At 48.3% G+C, this 17,579-nt stretch overlaps 1 protein-coding gene across 2 annotated transcripts in view; it reads right to left on the reverse strand.

Moving 5' to 3' along the window:
- Positions 1-17,579, reverse strand: part of Kcnh1 (potassium voltage-gated channel subfamily H member 1) — a 289,183-nt gene that overhangs the window by 40,582 nt on the left and 231,022 nt on the right. For both annotated transcript variants that reach the window (XM_038349618.1, XM_038349616.1), the window contains exon 10: positions 13,179-13,375. In XM_038349618.1, the coding sequence (XP_038205546.1) occupies positions 13,179-13,375 (197 nt within the window). The remainder of the gene's footprint in view (positions 1-13,178; positions 13,376-17,579) is intronic.

Here is a 17,579-nt window from a genome sequence, read left to right on the forward strand (position 1 = left end):
CCAGACTGCCACAAGTCAGCCGCAGGCAGTAGCCACCAAAGGCTGGTAGGGCCTTCTGCTATAGGCCAGGAAGAAGTGTGGCCTTAGAGACATTTAGATTCCCAACCTACAGACTCCAGAGCTGTGAGATTAAAAAAATCCTTGCTGTTTGAAGGCAGCAGTCTGTGACAGTGTACCTTAGGGGATTCCTGTGGGACTGGATGTTAGGTCCAAGAGCATTACTTCCGAGACTCTTCCCTTGACTGCTCCCTGTGAAGCTTGGGAATCCTAGGGAATGCAGGGTGCACACAAACACTAGAAGAACCACACAAGGCAACTAGAAACTGGGGAGTAACTGTGACTCAAGGTCCAGATGCCACTGCCAGCCCAGAACCAGGCTGCTCCATGGGCTGCCCTTGGCCACAGTGAAAGGGAAGCAATGTCCTGCCATGAACACCTTGTCTGAGTCATGTGTTCAGATGCATGGCTCCCACCCTATCAGCAGTTAGGTAGGCATGGCTCCCACCCTATCAGCAGTGAGGAGCACATGGCTCCCACCCTATCAGCAGTTAGGTAGGCATGGCTCCCACCCTATCAGCAGTGAGGAGCACATGGCTCCCACCCTATCAGCAGTGAGGAACACATGGCTCCCACCCTATCAAGAGCGAGTAACACATGGCTCCCACCCTATCAGCAGTGAGGAACACATGGCTCCCACCCTATCAGCAGTGAGGAACACATGGCTCCCACCCTATCAAGAACGAGTAACACATGGCTCCCACCCTATCAGCAGCGAGGTATGCATGGCTCCCACCCTATCAGCAGTGAGGCACACATGGCCCCCACCCTATCAAGAGCAAGGAACACATGGCTCCCACCCTATCAAGAGCGAGGAACACATGGCCCCCACCCTATCAGCAGTGAGGCATGTATTGTCACTTCAGTCAATACCTCAGGATTTTAAGTGTCCCATGGTCAATGCTGGGAGGTTGTAGACATGAGTTATTTTTAAATCCCTTGAAGGATCCCTGGCTTAAGAGACCCTGGCCCTCAAGGGCCTCATATACTCATTTTCTATTCTTCTCAACACCCTCTCTTGCCCAGTCCATTTTAAATATTAAGGATTTTTTTTCACAAAAGCCAATAGTCTTTGATGGGAACATTTAGTCTCCGTGAAGCACACATCCACAAATTGCTAACCACTGCATGGTGCTTTGCCAATCCTTACCTCTCCCCCAAAGAAGGAACAAAGCTTCCCTGGTCAAGCAGAGCTGATTTCACAACACAAATGATTAGCAGGGGTAGGAGACACTTGGGGAACTGGCAGAGAGCAGTGTTCTCGATGTGTTCTCGACTCTCTTCTCCCTAGTGCAGCTTCTGGGCTGAGCCATTTTAGAAAAACATACACTCCGATACACCCACCACCAGGACCAGCACAACCAGCACCACAGTCGCCACCACTGACCACCGAGAGGTCAGGGCACCTAGGTAGCAAGCAATCTTCAAGCCATGGATATGTGGGGTGTATACACATGCAGGTGCAGAGAGGGCCAGCTCTGCAGAGGGAGGCGGCAGTGGCCAGAGCCTGTGCCGTGGCAGCAAGGATGCTTCCTAGACCCTACCATACTATGACTCCTGTGTACCAAGAATAGTCTTCTGCACTGACAGGGAGGGCAGGAAGAAGTCCAGAATGCATGGGACAGAAGACTGCTCTGCCGGCAGGGTCTCTGGGGTGGTGGGAACAATTGCTGATGGACTCCAGGGAGCTCTGCTGCCCATGGCTGCAGATAATTGGGCCCTGCCTCCAGCACTCATCAACAGGCTTAGAGCTGAACACATTCCTGTTCAGGTTCCAACCTGAGCGAAATGTCAGCGAGGAATTAGGAAGTGCTTAACACAAAGCCCGGGATGAAGATGCTGGCCGCACTCCTGCGGCCTCTGCCTGTGGTTCAGCAGCCAAACCAAACTGCTCCACTGCTGTGCTCATCTAGCCAGGAGTGGGGAGGATCAGGGAAACATGGATTTGGCATACAAGTCCTTCTTCTAGCCCAACTCATGCTTTGGGCTTTGCAAAGGCGTCTAAATCCCTGGGCAAGGAGTTAGACTGTGCCAAACAGGTACAGCTTCCGCTCCTCCAAAAACAATATGTGCAAACCCACTCACATACTCACATCCCCAAACCTCCCAGGCATAGGCATCTCTGCTTTTATCTCTCAAGCCTCCCCTGCTCCCCAGGACAGGTTTTTTTCCCAGGCTCCACCATTTCTGAAGGAAATGTTCCGAGTACTCCCCACTGCCAACTGAATCACACCAAGGAGCGGCACCCAGCACACTGGCTGAGCTGCACACCATTGTTACACAGCTTCTTTTATGAGCTTAAGTTCAGGTAAGTTCCTCCAACTGCTGGAATTAGGACCTCAGGGAAGGAAAGGGCTGCCAGGGCACTGCATGGTGCCTGCGAGCTGTGGGCCAGAGCGCTTTTCTTTGTCGAGAGTTCCAACATCCTGTTTCCCGTGTTCTCTCTTGACACACTGTCCTCCCACTTCCACCATCTGTCATGGGGTTTGTCCCAAGCCTGCAGAAGCCTCTCTGCCTGCTTATGGTGAGGCAAACCCATCACCCAGATGGTCCCAGAGGGCTCCCAGAGTGCAATACCACACATCACCAATAGAGGAGGTATCGGTGTGGGCTGTGGCGGGCAGGTGACCTCTTTTAAAACTCTGTACTCCATAAACCAGAAGTTATCGCCCTGTCTGGTTTGGGCATTTGCAAGAAGTGCATTGGGAAATACAGTTGTGTGTAGCTGTCTGCAACTAGATCTCCAAGGACTAAGGCACAATCCTCAGCACGCTGCCTGAAGCAAGGGGCTTTTTAAACCTTAAACCTGTCGTGGAGAATAGGCTGGCTCTCATTACTATGCACAGCCTAGGAAGAGTTATGCGGATAAAAAGGCCTGGGAAGCCAAAGGTTTGGGAACTGCTGGGTTGCTAAAATATTGCCGTGTGCTGCAGGAACTGGAGAGGATGCGACCCATTCACTCGGCTCCCTGGAAGAATCATTTTTTCCATCCATACTGACCACTTGTTCTACAAGGGCAAAAGCTAGCCCTGAAGGATGTTTTTCTCTAAGAGCCTGAGAAGATCCCATGGAATCTTCAGGCAACTTCTCCTTAGGCAAAAGCAGACAGGGTAAGACCTAGAAATGCATCTGGGATTTGGGGGCAAATGTGAAACTGACCAGAGGTTTCCCTCTGCCAACTTTCTTCTTGAGTTCTTAATGCTTAGTAAATCAATCTTATTGTTCTCACTCAGCACATCTGGACAAATACATGATCATCACTCAGCACATCTGGACAAACACATGATCATCAACCACAGTCGCTCAAGCAGCTACCTGACAAGGAGGCAGCCTCTGTGAAGCTCAGGCATACCTGGAAGGGTGCAGGGTTTTCTCTGGTGGTAATCTGATGCCCCTCACCAACGCCCACCTACAGCTTTTCCTAACTCCTCCTCTGGTTCACTGTCATCATGCTCCCAGTCCTGGCTAGGCTCTGGCCTCAACTCGAGTCTTCAGGGCCCTGCCAAGCTGTGCATGCCCACTTAGGCTGACATCTGGCTGTAAGCTGTCAATCTCTGGCCTCTCATGATGGACAGAAGTAAACTGTAGCCCCGAGGATTCCTGCCACAGAAGGTTCCTGTGCCCCCCCATCTCCACATCAGCAGAGCTGAGCCACAAGCCAAGAAGAAGCTGGTTAGAATCATCCAGCCTCATTATGCTCCATAGCTCTCCAATGTGAATGCAGCCTCATCCCCAGATCTCATCCCCGAGCAGGTAGCAAACTGTCTAACACAAATGCTATTGAGCAAACACTGGCAAGTCTGCTGCATGTGCCCAGATGCATTTAGGTGCTGTCCATGGACCTGCTGCTTATGCGGAGCCTCTCAGCAGGTAACAGGAATGGATGCTGCAGCTTCCTTGCAGCAATGAAGGCCAGCGCTGCTGACCAGAGACCCACAGTCACCACCTGCAAGATGACCACCACAAATCTAAGAGCACAGTCTTGGTCATTGCCAGATCAGTTCGGTTTGAACTTTAGCTTCTCAGCTCAGGGCACATTATTTAACCTGTGGGGTCTCTGTATCCTCAGCACCTTAGTGAGACAATAATACATATGAAGAAAGACTTTAGTGCACACTTGGCAGAGGAGATTATTATTTGTTGCTGACTGAGATCCTCGATACCCAGGGCCTCCTGGGAAGGAAAGAGTGGGGATATTATAGGGCTGTAGGAGCAGAACTCCAGAGGGAGAAAGAAGGAAGGTTTCTCTACAGATGCCATCTGGCAGGCAAGGCTTTAAATACCTGTAGCAACAAGAGGGAGACATGGCATTGATCAGCGGAAGTCTGTTTTCTTGTTGGCAATTTGAGTGTTTACTCATTCAGTTCCTACTGTTGTAAGTCAGCTGGGCAGGACAGAGAAATGGGTCAAGCACACACGGCCTGGCCCATGTGGAACTTGTAGACAGCGAGGGAGACATTCAGTAAGTGGTTAATTAGAAGTATAATGAGAGTCACAAAGAGGTGAGTGGTGCTCACCGGATCAGAACACAACAGGCTTCCCCTAGACTGAGATTGAAGAGAAGCTATGTGGAGCAAGGGTCCCAGGGAGGGTTGGAAATTCCACTCTAGAGGTCTCCGCAAAGTACGGGGCTGTTTGGGACATTAGTGACAAAGCCAACCAAGTTTACAGTGAGAAGATCCAGACCAGAGCAGGTATGTGACACAGTGTTGGAGATACGGTGTACACAGACACACAGGAGACACGGAGCACGCAACTCCTGATGCAGGTGTTCAGCGTCCCTTGGGAGGAGATGAGCTGCATGGATAAAGAGATTCATCCGATCTCTTCGAAGGCAGATGTTATCACAAAAGTTACAGGGCAGCCTGGGTTCACATCCTGATGCTCCACTTTCTAGGAGGGGCTAGAATAAAATCAATGAGTAGCTAGAAAATGTAGAGGAGCAGTTCAAACTCAAAGAGAAAAATATAAATGAGGATAGGGCACTTATGTACAGACAGGAAGCATACACAGGAGATGTGTCAGAAACATGGAATGTGCCTGGGCTAACAGAATAGAAAAAGGAACTCACAAGCAACGCTTCAAAACTGACTGGCTAGAAAACATTAACAGCCTCTTAAAGTTAACACGTATGGTCCAGCTGAGGCCAGACAGCTCTGTGGAGCACTGACTGGCTGTCTGTGCCTCAGAAATGAAAGCACTCAGGGCACCTGTAGCAGGAGGGAGGGGGCTGAGTGCGGGATGTTACCAAGGACTGACTGTCTCTCTCTCTCTCTCTCTCTCTCTCTCTCTCTCTCTCTCTCTCTCTCTCTCTCTGTGTGTGTGTGTGTGTATGTGTGTGTGTGAGAGAGAGAGACAGAGAGAGACAGAGACAGAGAGAGAGAATGTGTGTGTGAGTGTATGTGCATGCACGTGTGTGTGTGTGTGTGTGTGTGTGTGTGAGAGAGAGAGAGAGAGAGAGAGAGAGAGAGAGAGAGAATGTGTGTGAGAGGGTGTGCGTGCATGCACGTGTGTGTGTGTGTGTAAGAGAGAGAGAGGGTGTGGGTGCATGCGTGCACGTGCATGCGCGTGTGCGTGCGTGCGCGCGCGCGTGTGTGTGTGTGTGTGTGTGTGTGTGAGTAGTAGTAGTAGTAGTAGAAGTAGTAGTAATAGTAGTAATAGTAATAGTAGTACAGTGGTAGTAATAGGAGGAGGAGGGGGATGTTTCCAGCCTGGAACATCTTTCTGCTTCATCGGCAGCGAGCCTCCCCTCTCAGGCTCAGCCCCCATCCATCCTCTACAGAGCTTCTGCATCCGTGAATGCAAATGTCTCTCTTGGTGATAAAGTTCCCAATCTGGGACCCGTTGCATGCCTGAGCAAACATGATAAAGACATGCTGTTCCCCACAGAGTACATGCGCCTGGGGTTTCCCAATGCTAGCTCAGATCTTTTCCATCCTGTGGCAAACACAGCATTAACCACCACACCCCAGATGCTCCTCCCCCATGCTGTCTGGGTTGGGAGAAACTCTACCCATGATGCAGTTGGCAGCACTACCCTTCCAGCAACCTCTCTGGTGACAGTTCTGGTTCTAAGGTGCTAACCCTGGCTTCAGGATGATCTGCCCAAGAGATTCCTCCAGTCCCCCTATCCCCTATTCCTCTGACTCTTTAGCAGCTGATGGGACAATGGCTTTCCTAAGCAGCAATCTCGTGGCCATAGCCTGTGTCATAGGCCATAGCCATAGTCTTCCATCTTAGGGGCTCCCTGACTCCAGCAGTGACTCTGGTAAGAGCAGCAACCACTGATGGCTGCCAAAGCACCTTCCTAAGGGGGTATCCCCATGTAAAAGAATAAACTGGGAACCAGACAGTTCAGGCAACTCTCCCAAGGTTGAGTCAAGCCTTGAATTCATGTACTCTGACTACGGCATTCACACATTTTAATGATATAATCAAAGATTTATTTTCTTCAAAAAATTTTGCTGTATATTTTATTTTACAATATTATGCTAGTTAAGGATATTTTCATGTAAGCATATATTGCATATTGAACATATTATCTCATGCCCTCTTCCATGTCCCCTCTATTATTAGTACCCTGGACAGTTCTACTTCTACTCTCATGTCATGTATATATGTATGATTTTATGTACTTATAAAAAAATCTAGTTGCTTTTGAGAGAAAAAAATTGTTTGAGACTGGCTTAAGAAAGACCGCATTTTTAACAAGAACCCTATACTGTGCCCATCTGATTGTTCTGAGCACCAATGGCTTCCATTCCTACAGATGATGGAAGGAATGTGACAGGGTTATACCTTACACTGTGTGAGGGATGTGCCTAGCTCCTCCTCATCCCATCCTGTGGTACCCACTGTGGGAGGCAGTATGAACCCACAGACGAGGACTAGCCATGCTTGTTCAATGCTCACCAGCCCCTATCTCCAGCTGGCAAGCAGCAGAGCTTAGCCATGAGGTGACATTTCCTAAATTCACACTCAGCCCGGAACGTCACCGTTTTCTGAGAAGTAGTAGATCTAACCCGATCACTGCATTGAGCAAAGCTGACATTGACATGAGGGAGAGTGACCCCCTTAGTCGTTCCCAGGACTCTGGGGGACTCTCCTCATGTTTGCTGGGGTCCAAGCAAGAGCAGGATCTGTGAAAGACTACACAGGTCCCCAGCACCAGCTCCTGGTCCTGCTGAGGAGGCGGGAGGCAGCTTTTGATTCATATTCTGTTGTTTCACAAAGATTACAGTGGTGTCAGTCACATCCCCCATCCCCTTTCGCCACCTCTAATTCCGGCACCATGATTTTATTATCCCTCTGGCTTGACAGTCTAATAGATGATTTTAATTTCACAGAAGCCTTCGCTATGGCGGGATGACAAGGAAAGTATTGGCTATGCAGAGATCACTTAAAAACTCAGGCTAGGACACACCAGCGCTCAACAGGAAAATACGTGCTACTTCTAAGCACCTGGCTTTATAGTCTTTCTTCTTAGTTTTCCAACATTCCGCAAGAAGAAGGAAGAACACAGAGGACTTCCCAACACCACCTATGAGCAGGGCTCTCCACAAACCTCTTAGGTTCTGAGCTCTTCTTCTGCAGAAGAAAATGTCCTTTGGCTAAAGTGGGAGCCGTGTACACACGGCATTCAAGATCATTCACCATGGCAACCTCTGTTTTACAAAGCCCCTATTTTGAAAGCACTGGTGACTGGGGTATCAGCTCCCTCTAAAATATACCAGGTTGAGCCTTAATTATGATTTTAAAAAATCCCTCCTGGAATAAATTACCATAAGCAAACAATGCAAAAATATTCGCATACACAACAATACTGGCTTTGAAAAGAAAGCCCTACACTCTGAGGATGAGAAGCACCCATCCAATTACCTGCATGCCAATTATCCCTGGCACTGGCTGCTGGTAATTACCTAATTGCTTATATGCTGGCATCCTTGAGTTGTGGTACATTTGATCTACTTTCATAATGATAGCTCCCCGAGCCCCGAGAGGTGACACCTCTTCCCCACTCACAGGGAAGTGGAGCCCACACACACAAATCATTAACCAAAAAAACAGATCTGCTCCTAACGCAAGGGGACCAAGCATGACTTCAACTCTTCAAGCCTGGAAGTGGAGATAGGGGGTGGACAGCAGGGCAGTAAAAGGGACTAATGTGGACAGGGGCTTCCCACAGGGAGGGGTTACTTTGACTGTGTTGGGTTTTGAGACAGGGTCTCACTAAATTGCCCAGGTTGGCTTCAAACTCAGTCAGTCTCTATTTCAGTTTGCCCTTGAATTTGCAATCCTCCTGCCTCTCCCTTCCAAGTGCTGGAATTCTAAGCATATGACACCATGCCCAGCTTTGCTCTGCCATGTTACACTTTGCTTAAAATGCACAAAATTAGCAATAGCTTTAACCAGAGAACCGTTGTGCTGGCTCCTTTTAGTTGATGTTGTTTTGTTTGAGACAAGGTCTCCCACTATAGCCTAAGCTGGTCTGGAACTTGCCATGCACCCCAGGCTAGCCTTGAACCAGCAGCAATCCTCCTGCCTTAGCCTCCTTCCTAAGTACTAGAATTACAGATGTGAGCCACTACATCCTAGATATTAGCTTATTTTTATAAATGAAGGAACAAGAGTGCCCAGCTAGTCAGCAACAGCTCTGCATTCAAATAGGAGCTTAGCCACAAAGCAGCTCCTTTCTAAACAGGGTCAGTCAGCCTGCTCCCCAGCACACAGGCTAGACCAGAAGTCTCCATGTGCATTTCCAGTACCCCACTGCTAGTCTGGGGTCTGGTAGGCTTCACTGATTCTGAATTAATGGGTGTAAGCAAAAGTCATTGGAGATGCTTAGGAGACAGCCAGCCTATCCCCCTAGCCAACAACCCCAAAGAAAACTAAAGAATATCACAGTGGGAAAGGCTGGGTACCACTCCCCAGGGATGGATCACCATGGGGCACCCCACCATTAGCCACAGGTGTATGGCCAGGTTCAGATTCTGTCAGTTAATATCTGGGTGACCTAGGAAAAGGGATTCTCTTCTGCACAGCCTCCTGGTTTACTCCCTTGAGAAAAGGCAACAACCCAGTAATGCCGCAGGCTGCTCTGCTGATTTCAGAGCTGACATAATTCACCACTGGGGCACCCTCCTGGGGTTAGTGTTATCTTACTCGCGCCTATGGGAGGATGCTTGCAGAGCCAGCAAGCACGCTAGCCAGGCTTTGGCATGATGGTTCACTCTCTTCCCTTCATGACTCTAGGCTGCTCCACTCAAAGGAAACTAGACTCTCCTGGCTCCCTGTGATAGTCCTGCAGGCTCCACATAGCTCGGCTGCTACAGTGAGTTATGCAGAGCAGAAATTCTGAGCATGGGCAGAAGGTCCCCTCTGTGAAAAGACACAAGGTTATAGTGCGTGGGATATTACCAAAGAGGAAACAGAGTAAAGATGAACTTCACTGGGGGAGGGGGGAGCCTTCCTCCTGTGTGCTAGGCTGTGTCTGTGAGCACCCAGCAGGAGCTTCAACTTCATTTGCTCCAGATGAGGAGGCCTTCTTACTTGTGCAGAATTGGACAAGAATTAAGCTGGAGAGGCAGGATCCAAACCAATGGCATTTGTTTTGAGACTCACAGCAAGAAAGACAGAAGGTCCCATGCTGTCTCTAAGCCTGGCTCTGCATTTACCTTACATGGCTTTGTAGGACAGGACGACATGACCAGTCCCTTCCTGGGCTGGACTCTAAAACAGTGCTGACACCTGGGGAATGCTTATCCAGCTGGGCATGGGGTAAAGGTCTAAATCTTGGAATATGGAGGCCAGGGGAAGCCAGGGCGCTTCAAGATGTTTCTGGTCTGGGAACCATTTGGGTTCTAATTCTTTCATTTCCAACCAACTCTTTGACATTTCTGTAAAATGTCCTATCTATGATATGAGGATGGTGGGGACAAGGGAGCGAGATGGACTGGCCACTGAGGCACATTCTGGCTCAGAGTTTTTGCTGTGTGCTGGAGGAAGGCTTTGAGATGAGACAACTCCCCAGACAGATGCTGAAATGGCACAGTGTCCCCAGAACGCTTAGCAAATAATTCACTTGGCTTTTGCCAAGCTAGAAACAGCCACAAGAATAACTTTACTTCATCATGAAAAAAAATAAAGTGAGGAGAATAATTCATGCATGCTATGTTCTCATCGTCGGTGCCCTATGCAACCATGAATTAATTCGCAGAAGGACACAATGGGAGATGACAATGGTCGCGCCAAAATGACGAGTCTCCTTTTCCAAGAAAAGAACGGCTCTTTACATAAAGCTGTCACTGAAATTCCTCTGGCTCAAAACCAGGCTTAGAGGGGCTTGGGATGGGAGGGAAGTTCACAGGCCAAGCAGCTTGACTCTTCATGAGATGCTTGAGTTCCTCCCATGATGCTCCTCAGCAAGGAATTAAGAGACCCTAAGTGCCCCAAGGCTACACAAAAAAGCACCATCTTCTCTTCTCTGGGGACCTGACACTTACAAGGATGTTTCTAGACTGTCCACAGCTTTGGTTCCTCCTCTTCTCTAGATCTGTCAATCATTCTATATGTATAAAAATAATCTGACCACCGAGACAGCACTGGTTTTGGCTGTTATTTTTAAGACAGATTTATTTGATCTATAATTATTCTAAAATGATTATTCCTCCAAATAACTCAAATCTCATATTTTTCTACCAATATCACACAGCAACACTGAAAGCTGATTATAATCAACTGGCTTTCACAGAAAAGAAGAATAAACCAAAAAATAGATTTTAGGAGAATCCACTTGGCTAAAAGTATCTCCATCTGGCATCCCAAGTTCTCAGCCAGCAGACAAGAGAGGGACACTTCTCCAGCAGTGCCCAGCCTTCCCTGGAGGATGGGTGGGCAGGCTTCGAACCAAGAAGTCTTCTCTCCACCACCTCAAATTGCATGATGGGGAAGGAGAGGCCCATCGGCCCGTCTCTTTCCCCTTGACATTAAATGCTGCATGCATTACAGACGCTCTGTACTCAGTTATACACAGATGCTCTGGGGCTCCCAGTCTCTGAGCAGGATGCTCAAGGCAATGGCACCTGAGGGACTGGGGCAGGAAGATGCCTACTGTGTATATAGCCCAGGATGCTCAAGGCAATGCCACCTGAGGGACTGGGGCCTACTGTGTATACCTACTGTGTATATAGCCCAGGATGCTCAAGGCAATGCCACCTGAGGGACTGGGGCAGGAAGACACCACCTACTGTGTATATAGCCAAAGGTTGGCCTTAACAAAAAAAAAGCACAAGGTGACTTTCTCTAGACTCTACTCAGAGGCCCTCCTAGTGGACTATCTGCCCCTCCCCTTAGGCCAGCATATCTGCTACACATGACTCACACCCTGGACATTGCTTCCCTGACTCCCCCTCAGCTTCTCCCTCCTCCATTCTTGCTACACTTTGGGGGAGTCATGATCACTGACTGTATTAGCTGCCATTATCCTGCCCCTACAGTGCTTCTGTTGGTTTAGGCATCTGAAGGGAGGGAGTCTTTGGTTTTCTTTATCTAGTCTGGTCCATCTGGCACCAAGAGAGACCCAATGAAGCCATGAATCTTTCAGAGTCTGGCGGCTACAGGAGTTTGTCACACACAGAAGGAAGATGTCCAGTACAGGCATTACACTTGAAGAAGCCCCTTGTCATTCTCAGAGTGGCAGTTCAGACTACAGGGATGGGTGTAAGGAGGAGGGGTGGTGAGCAGAGTTCAGGGATTAGGTGTGTGTCTCATGTGCACAAGCAGGTGAGCTGTGCTGAGGTATGCAGGTATGAAGGAAGATACAGGGCGGGGCACACATAGGCAGGAGGGTAGTTCAACCTCTGGGAAAGGCCCCAGTGAGGAGCTTTGTGCCCTCAAGGCTCTATGAGAGTACCTGAGAATTCAACAAGGCCCTGAGAATCCCGCCCCCCCTCCAGTGTCCTGAGAACTCCAGGTTGGCCTTGAAGATTCTGCCAGGACCACAAGAAAGGAAATAAAAAATGAATTTATACTGGAAAGCTGAGGCAAAAACAACAGAGCTTGAAGATCAACCTGAGATATGGCCAAGGGAAAAGATCAATGTTGGCCATGAGGAAGTTCAGCATAAACCAGACCTGTAACTAGAGCCAGGGTCCAGGACTGTGAGGGGCTGCTCAGTGGGGTGGATATGACGCCACTATGGGAAACATCTTATGAAAACCCTTCTGAGTGATGACCCCTCTTGGTCAGGAGTGACCATGCTAGTGTCTACCAAAGGTGACAGATGAAGTACAAGAAAGTCAGGCATGAAGGCAGGTATGATCTTGGGAGGCTGAGGCAGGGGTATTGACAATTTGAGGGCTGAAGAGCAAGATCTTGTCTTAAAAAAGAAGAGAGAAAAAAGAAAAATCTATCATGAGAAACTAGAGAGAGATAGACAGAAAGAGAGAGACAGAGGAGGGGGAGGGAGGGATGAAGGGAGGGATGAAGGGAGGTGGGATGGAGGGAGGTGGGAAGGAGAGAGAGAGAGAGACAGAGAGAGGGGGGAGGCAAAACTCAGTTGACCTGATGTGAGAGAAACGACTTTAGGGAAGATATTTTCTTCTCAAAACTACTCATTTCTCAAGGAGACGGCTGGAGACAAAACTTTCTCCAGACAACCAAATTCCATGGCTTTCTTTGATGAACTCAGCTAATACACTTTCATATCTTTTCCATAAAGTGTCCTTACCTGCCGGCCAAGTAGTGGCTTTACCCCTACACTGCAGGTTCCAGTCACTGGGGATTAAGTGGACAGTGAACACTAATCAGGTGGCTCCATGAGGCCTTTCTATTGATGAGAAGCCACATTTACCCATCTTTTCACAATCCTGGAAGGACCAGGTGCCGCTAGGAACTACCCAGCCCACAGACTGACACAGCAGGGTCCATCTACACCAAGGCTGATCCATCTTCCAGCCCAGCATGCTTGCTTTGCTCTTCTCACTGTGGTGCAACAAAACTCGACAGAGCAAGCTCAGAACACCCTTCTCCTGGTAAAGACACAGCAAGGATTTACCCCAGCCCCAGCAATTATCCAAAGTGCACAGGGAGAAGTACAGAAGGAATCAAAGCCAACAACTCACCCTCTTCCGCAGGTTGTAGGTGAGAATCAGGTTCCGGGAGAAGGAGTGGGAGAAGGCTGTGTAGAATTCTAGCACTTTCTGAAGGGCGTCCCTCTTGATCACATGCAGGTCACAGTAGGTCAAGGCCCTGACATTAGCACAGGACTGTGCAAGTGTGGCTTCCTTCCAGAATACATCTCCAAACACGTCTCCTTTCCCTGAGGAGAGAGAGCTGTCATGAGCACAGGGTCGGTCAGGAGGGATCTGCAGGTTGGGCTCAGAGGGGGAAACGTCATAATTTAAACCCTAGTGGCATGCAATTCAAGAGCCTTTTAGGTGGCACATACTTAATTATGACAATTTACCCTTTTGCAGGGATGATGCTGCTCAGCCTAGAAAGTCATCACCTAGCCCATTATTCTTTACCAAACCCCATTTTCTCCACAGCAGCACTGGTAACCTGCAATTCCTTTGTAACTTGTTGTGTACCTTTGCTCACAAGATCTGTGTGCCCTGTTACCCTCAAAACACGATGCTTTATCTGTTGTGTAGCAATTGTTTCTGAATTAAAATATTCTATCCTGGAGGGAAAGAGCCCTAAGACTTGGGAAGTCTTAAACTCACAAGTCCCAGGAAGTCCCTGAAATGGAGCAGATTCATGAGGCTCCTCCCTCCTCAGGGTTATGTAAGCAGTAAGGACTGTCAAGAAGAGGGGCCTCTCCAGCCTGTAAGCTGCCTGGAAGTGAAGTGGAACTCACGGGGAGGCCACTCTCATTAGCTGTCACCCACGTTGGGGTTGGCTTTGGTGATATATGACACGTTGGGGTTGGCTTTGGTGGTATATGAGCTATACATGTTTATGTAAATACTCTTCACTTATACTCATGTGATATCTGCAACGGATTCACGTAACACATTGGAATTCGGAGGGATCATTACTTTGGTCTGCCTTCAGTTCCTGCTCTGAGGTAAATGGACATTTATTCATGTTTCCCCAGAATGTCACACAACATAGTAGGAGCATGGTTGGTACTGATAGGCAGAGAGGAAGTGAGGGCCGAAGCGGGCCATGGGCCTGCCTCTGTGTGTCTAACTAAGATGAATAGATATTCTACAGATGGGGTGTGTGTTTGTGTGTGGGCTTTCTCAGGAGCTGAAGAACAGGGGAGGCTGCATCTAGCTGAGACTACCTAGAAGCAGTCAAGTATGGGGTGTGTAGCCCTTCCCATACTTGTCCCTGCTTTAAAGGTTAATTTATATCATGAATCCTACCTCTCCCCCAGGCCTCCTGGAATGTGTTTTTTACCCTTGCTAAATGCCCTCCTGGTGGTATACAATGCAGGGAATTGCCATCCCCAGCATCTTCTGTCTTTGGTATCTTATAAGTACATTCAGTAAATCGATACAATACTGTAAAATGAACGTTTATATCCCAGATCTGTAAGTTAAACATAAAGCCCCTATGCAATAGCATGGCGGGGGGAGGGGAGCCTTTGGGAAATAACTGGTGTAGATAAGGGTCTATGACTTACTCTCATGTCTGACCCCATTACACCTTCATAAAATGGCCCCAGAAAATTCTCTCGAGCTATTTCTTACTTTTGAGGATACCATAAGAAGTGGGCAGTCTGCAGCTCGAGAAGATCCTTGTAAGAACCCGAACACACTGAACTTCTGACCTTCTAAGACTGTAAGAAAATCCTATTGCCTATATGACAATGCTGTCCATGGAATTTTGTCAAGGCAGCTCCAAATAAGACAAGTAATAATAACCTTCATCACGATATGCTGATCCACCCACCTCCTCTAACTCAGAGATAGTCTCTCCACCTTTCAGATCTATGAATGCTTTAGCCCATTTCTATTGCAAAGCTCAATTTATTCCTGGCATAGTCTCCAGCTATGCGGCTGGATTGTTCATCTTGCTTATAAGTTTTCAGGGCAGATAACCACAAGCATGAATTCCCAGGGAGCCAGAGAGGAATGCACAGGAGGAAGGAGAGAACAAATGGTTGGCCAGGCTCCCCAGACACAGGCACCCTTGATGCTCAAGCAGCAGCTGTTTTCACAGGAAGCAACTACAACCAGAAGTGCTCGGGCTGATGAACATTTTCTCTTGCACCAAGTGTCTGTATCAAGTCTATAAGATACTCCACAGTCTTCTCTATGAACATTTTCTCTAGCACCAAGTGTCTGTATCAAGTCTATAAGATACTCCACAGTCTTCTCTATGAACATTTTCTCTAGCACCAAGTGTCTGTATCAAGTCTATAAGATACTCCACAGTCTTCTCTATGAACATTTTCTCTAACACCAAGTGTCTGTATCAAGTCTATACGATACTCCACAGTCTTCTCTATGAACATTTTCTCTAGCACCAAGTGTCTGTATCAAGTCTATAAGATACTCCACAGTCTTCTCTATGAACATTTTCTCTAGTACCAAGTGTCTGTATTAAGTCAATAAGATACTCCACAGTCTCCTCTAAGCACCTCCAAAATGCAAGTCAATACTTCTATGTCTCCCAAAACAAGAAGATCATGCGTGGCTTAGGGATGTTACATCATGGCTCTCTACGTGTCTGCTGTTCTGATATGAAGGTGGGTTTAAAGGTTCCATGTAAATAGGACATCCATGCGGTAAGCGTCCAAGTAAGCCCAGGTAAACATGTATGTTGTTTAGATCCCCTTGCCAAGTTCTAATTTTCGTTGTGATATGGGTAGTTAAGGCAGGGGTAGGGCCAACAGGTAGAAGCTTTGTGGGAAGCTACCTGGTTGCCCTGGAAACAGGCTCTCTCCATGGTGCTCTCCAGCACTGCATTCTGGGAACTTACCTGTACCTATAGCCCATAGCCTTCCCACACTATCCACCACGACTCATGTGCCTTCATATCTATTTAATCTGGCTCTTCTGGTGAATGTGCCTCCTCTGAAAAAACATCCGTTCCTTCTGACAGTGTGGTTACAGTTGCAGCTCACTTGAGGGGGCGAATCAGGGCTAGACTTAGTCATTTAATCAACACGGCTCGGTAAAAATGACATTCTTGGATTTTGAGGCAAGGTCACAGGAAGCTAACAGCCCAGGTTTCTCAGAATATTCATTCTTGGAAGTCTCTGTCTTGAAATCTGATCAGTTTGGGGGAGACTGACCTACCCAAGAGGACTTATGAATGCTGTGGTCCCCTGTCCAGGTCTCTTCTGATAGCCACAGCCTCAGCTACAGTCGGGCCTTTGGGTGAGCACAGGCTTAGAAACCACCCGTCTACAACCGGCTGAGATGCAGTCATAAGACAAGAACGAGCGTCTTAAACCAGGCCAGGTAGGAGTTGTGACCCAGCATCACACACATGAATACACAGGTCATGGAGCTCTGGGCTGAGAAATGGCAGGACATCACCCGTTGCCCCAGCTCTTGCTGGCATCCCTTGTGTTTCTCTGAGAGAAGGTGTTAGGAGAGGGTGAAGGCTCTCCCACCAGTGAGAAACAAGGAGTGTCTCTAATAACAGACCGACTTTCCAGGCCACAAATTTTGAGCACTGGCGGGAAAGGCAGCTTTACAAACTTTGCGGTTCCTCCGGGAGGAAACATGGTATAATTAAGCTGTAGCTACTGAGTAGAAGCTGATTGGTAATTTTGTCTGTTTCATATCAAGATTACCTCGTTTAAACAAGACCCAATATAGAAGCATTATGCTCCTTTAATGAAATTGGGAGTCATTTTCTAATTATAGACAAACCAGTAAAGTGAAATAATAGCTCCTCGTGTGCATGTAATAAATGAATTTTGCTGCACAGATTTCATTTATGAACCCTCTCAAGGGGCACATCTATTGCACAGAACATAGGGCCACCTTGCTGGAGCGGGGCACACAGGAAGCAAATGCCTCTGAGACAGCAGCATCTCATGCTGCGAAGTTTTCCACGGGGTCGGGAGCATCTTGGTGTTGTCACAATATGGGCTAGATTTCCAACTCAAGTTCCACCATGTGAAGGCGGCTGCTTGGGGTCGAGAATCTGGGGGTGAGAGTGAAGGTTGGAGGATGCACGACTCCTTGAACCCCAAACAAACCCCAGGCTCCTCAAGCACATGGCAACTGTTTTCAGGAACGTGTAACTCATGAAAGCCGGCAGGGGCAAAGCAGACCTTTTGCAGATCTCATGGGCGTGGCACAGGTGGCTGGGAGGGGACTTCCCAGGTCAGAGACTGAGAGAAGGAAGCCATGACAGATGCTATACATTCTTCCAGCTGTGGGCCCTGCATGACCACCCACTCAAGAACAGAAGGCGCTCGGTATACCGGGCAGTCAGACTGTCTGACCAACCAGCTTACCAAATCAGGGTGCAGGTCTAGATCATGAAAAGCTTTCCGTGCAATTCCCCAAGAACTCCCATTCGAAGTGGACATTCTGAGCTGGGGGAAAGGA

The sequence above is a fragment of the Arvicola amphibius genome, chromosome 12 (assembly GCF_903992535.2).
Source record: "Arvicola amphibius chromosome 12, mArvAmp1.2, whole genome shotgun sequence".
In the NCBI taxonomy this organism is placed as follows: Eukaryota; Metazoa; Chordata; class Mammalia; order Rodentia; family Cricetidae; genus Arvicola; species Arvicola amphibius.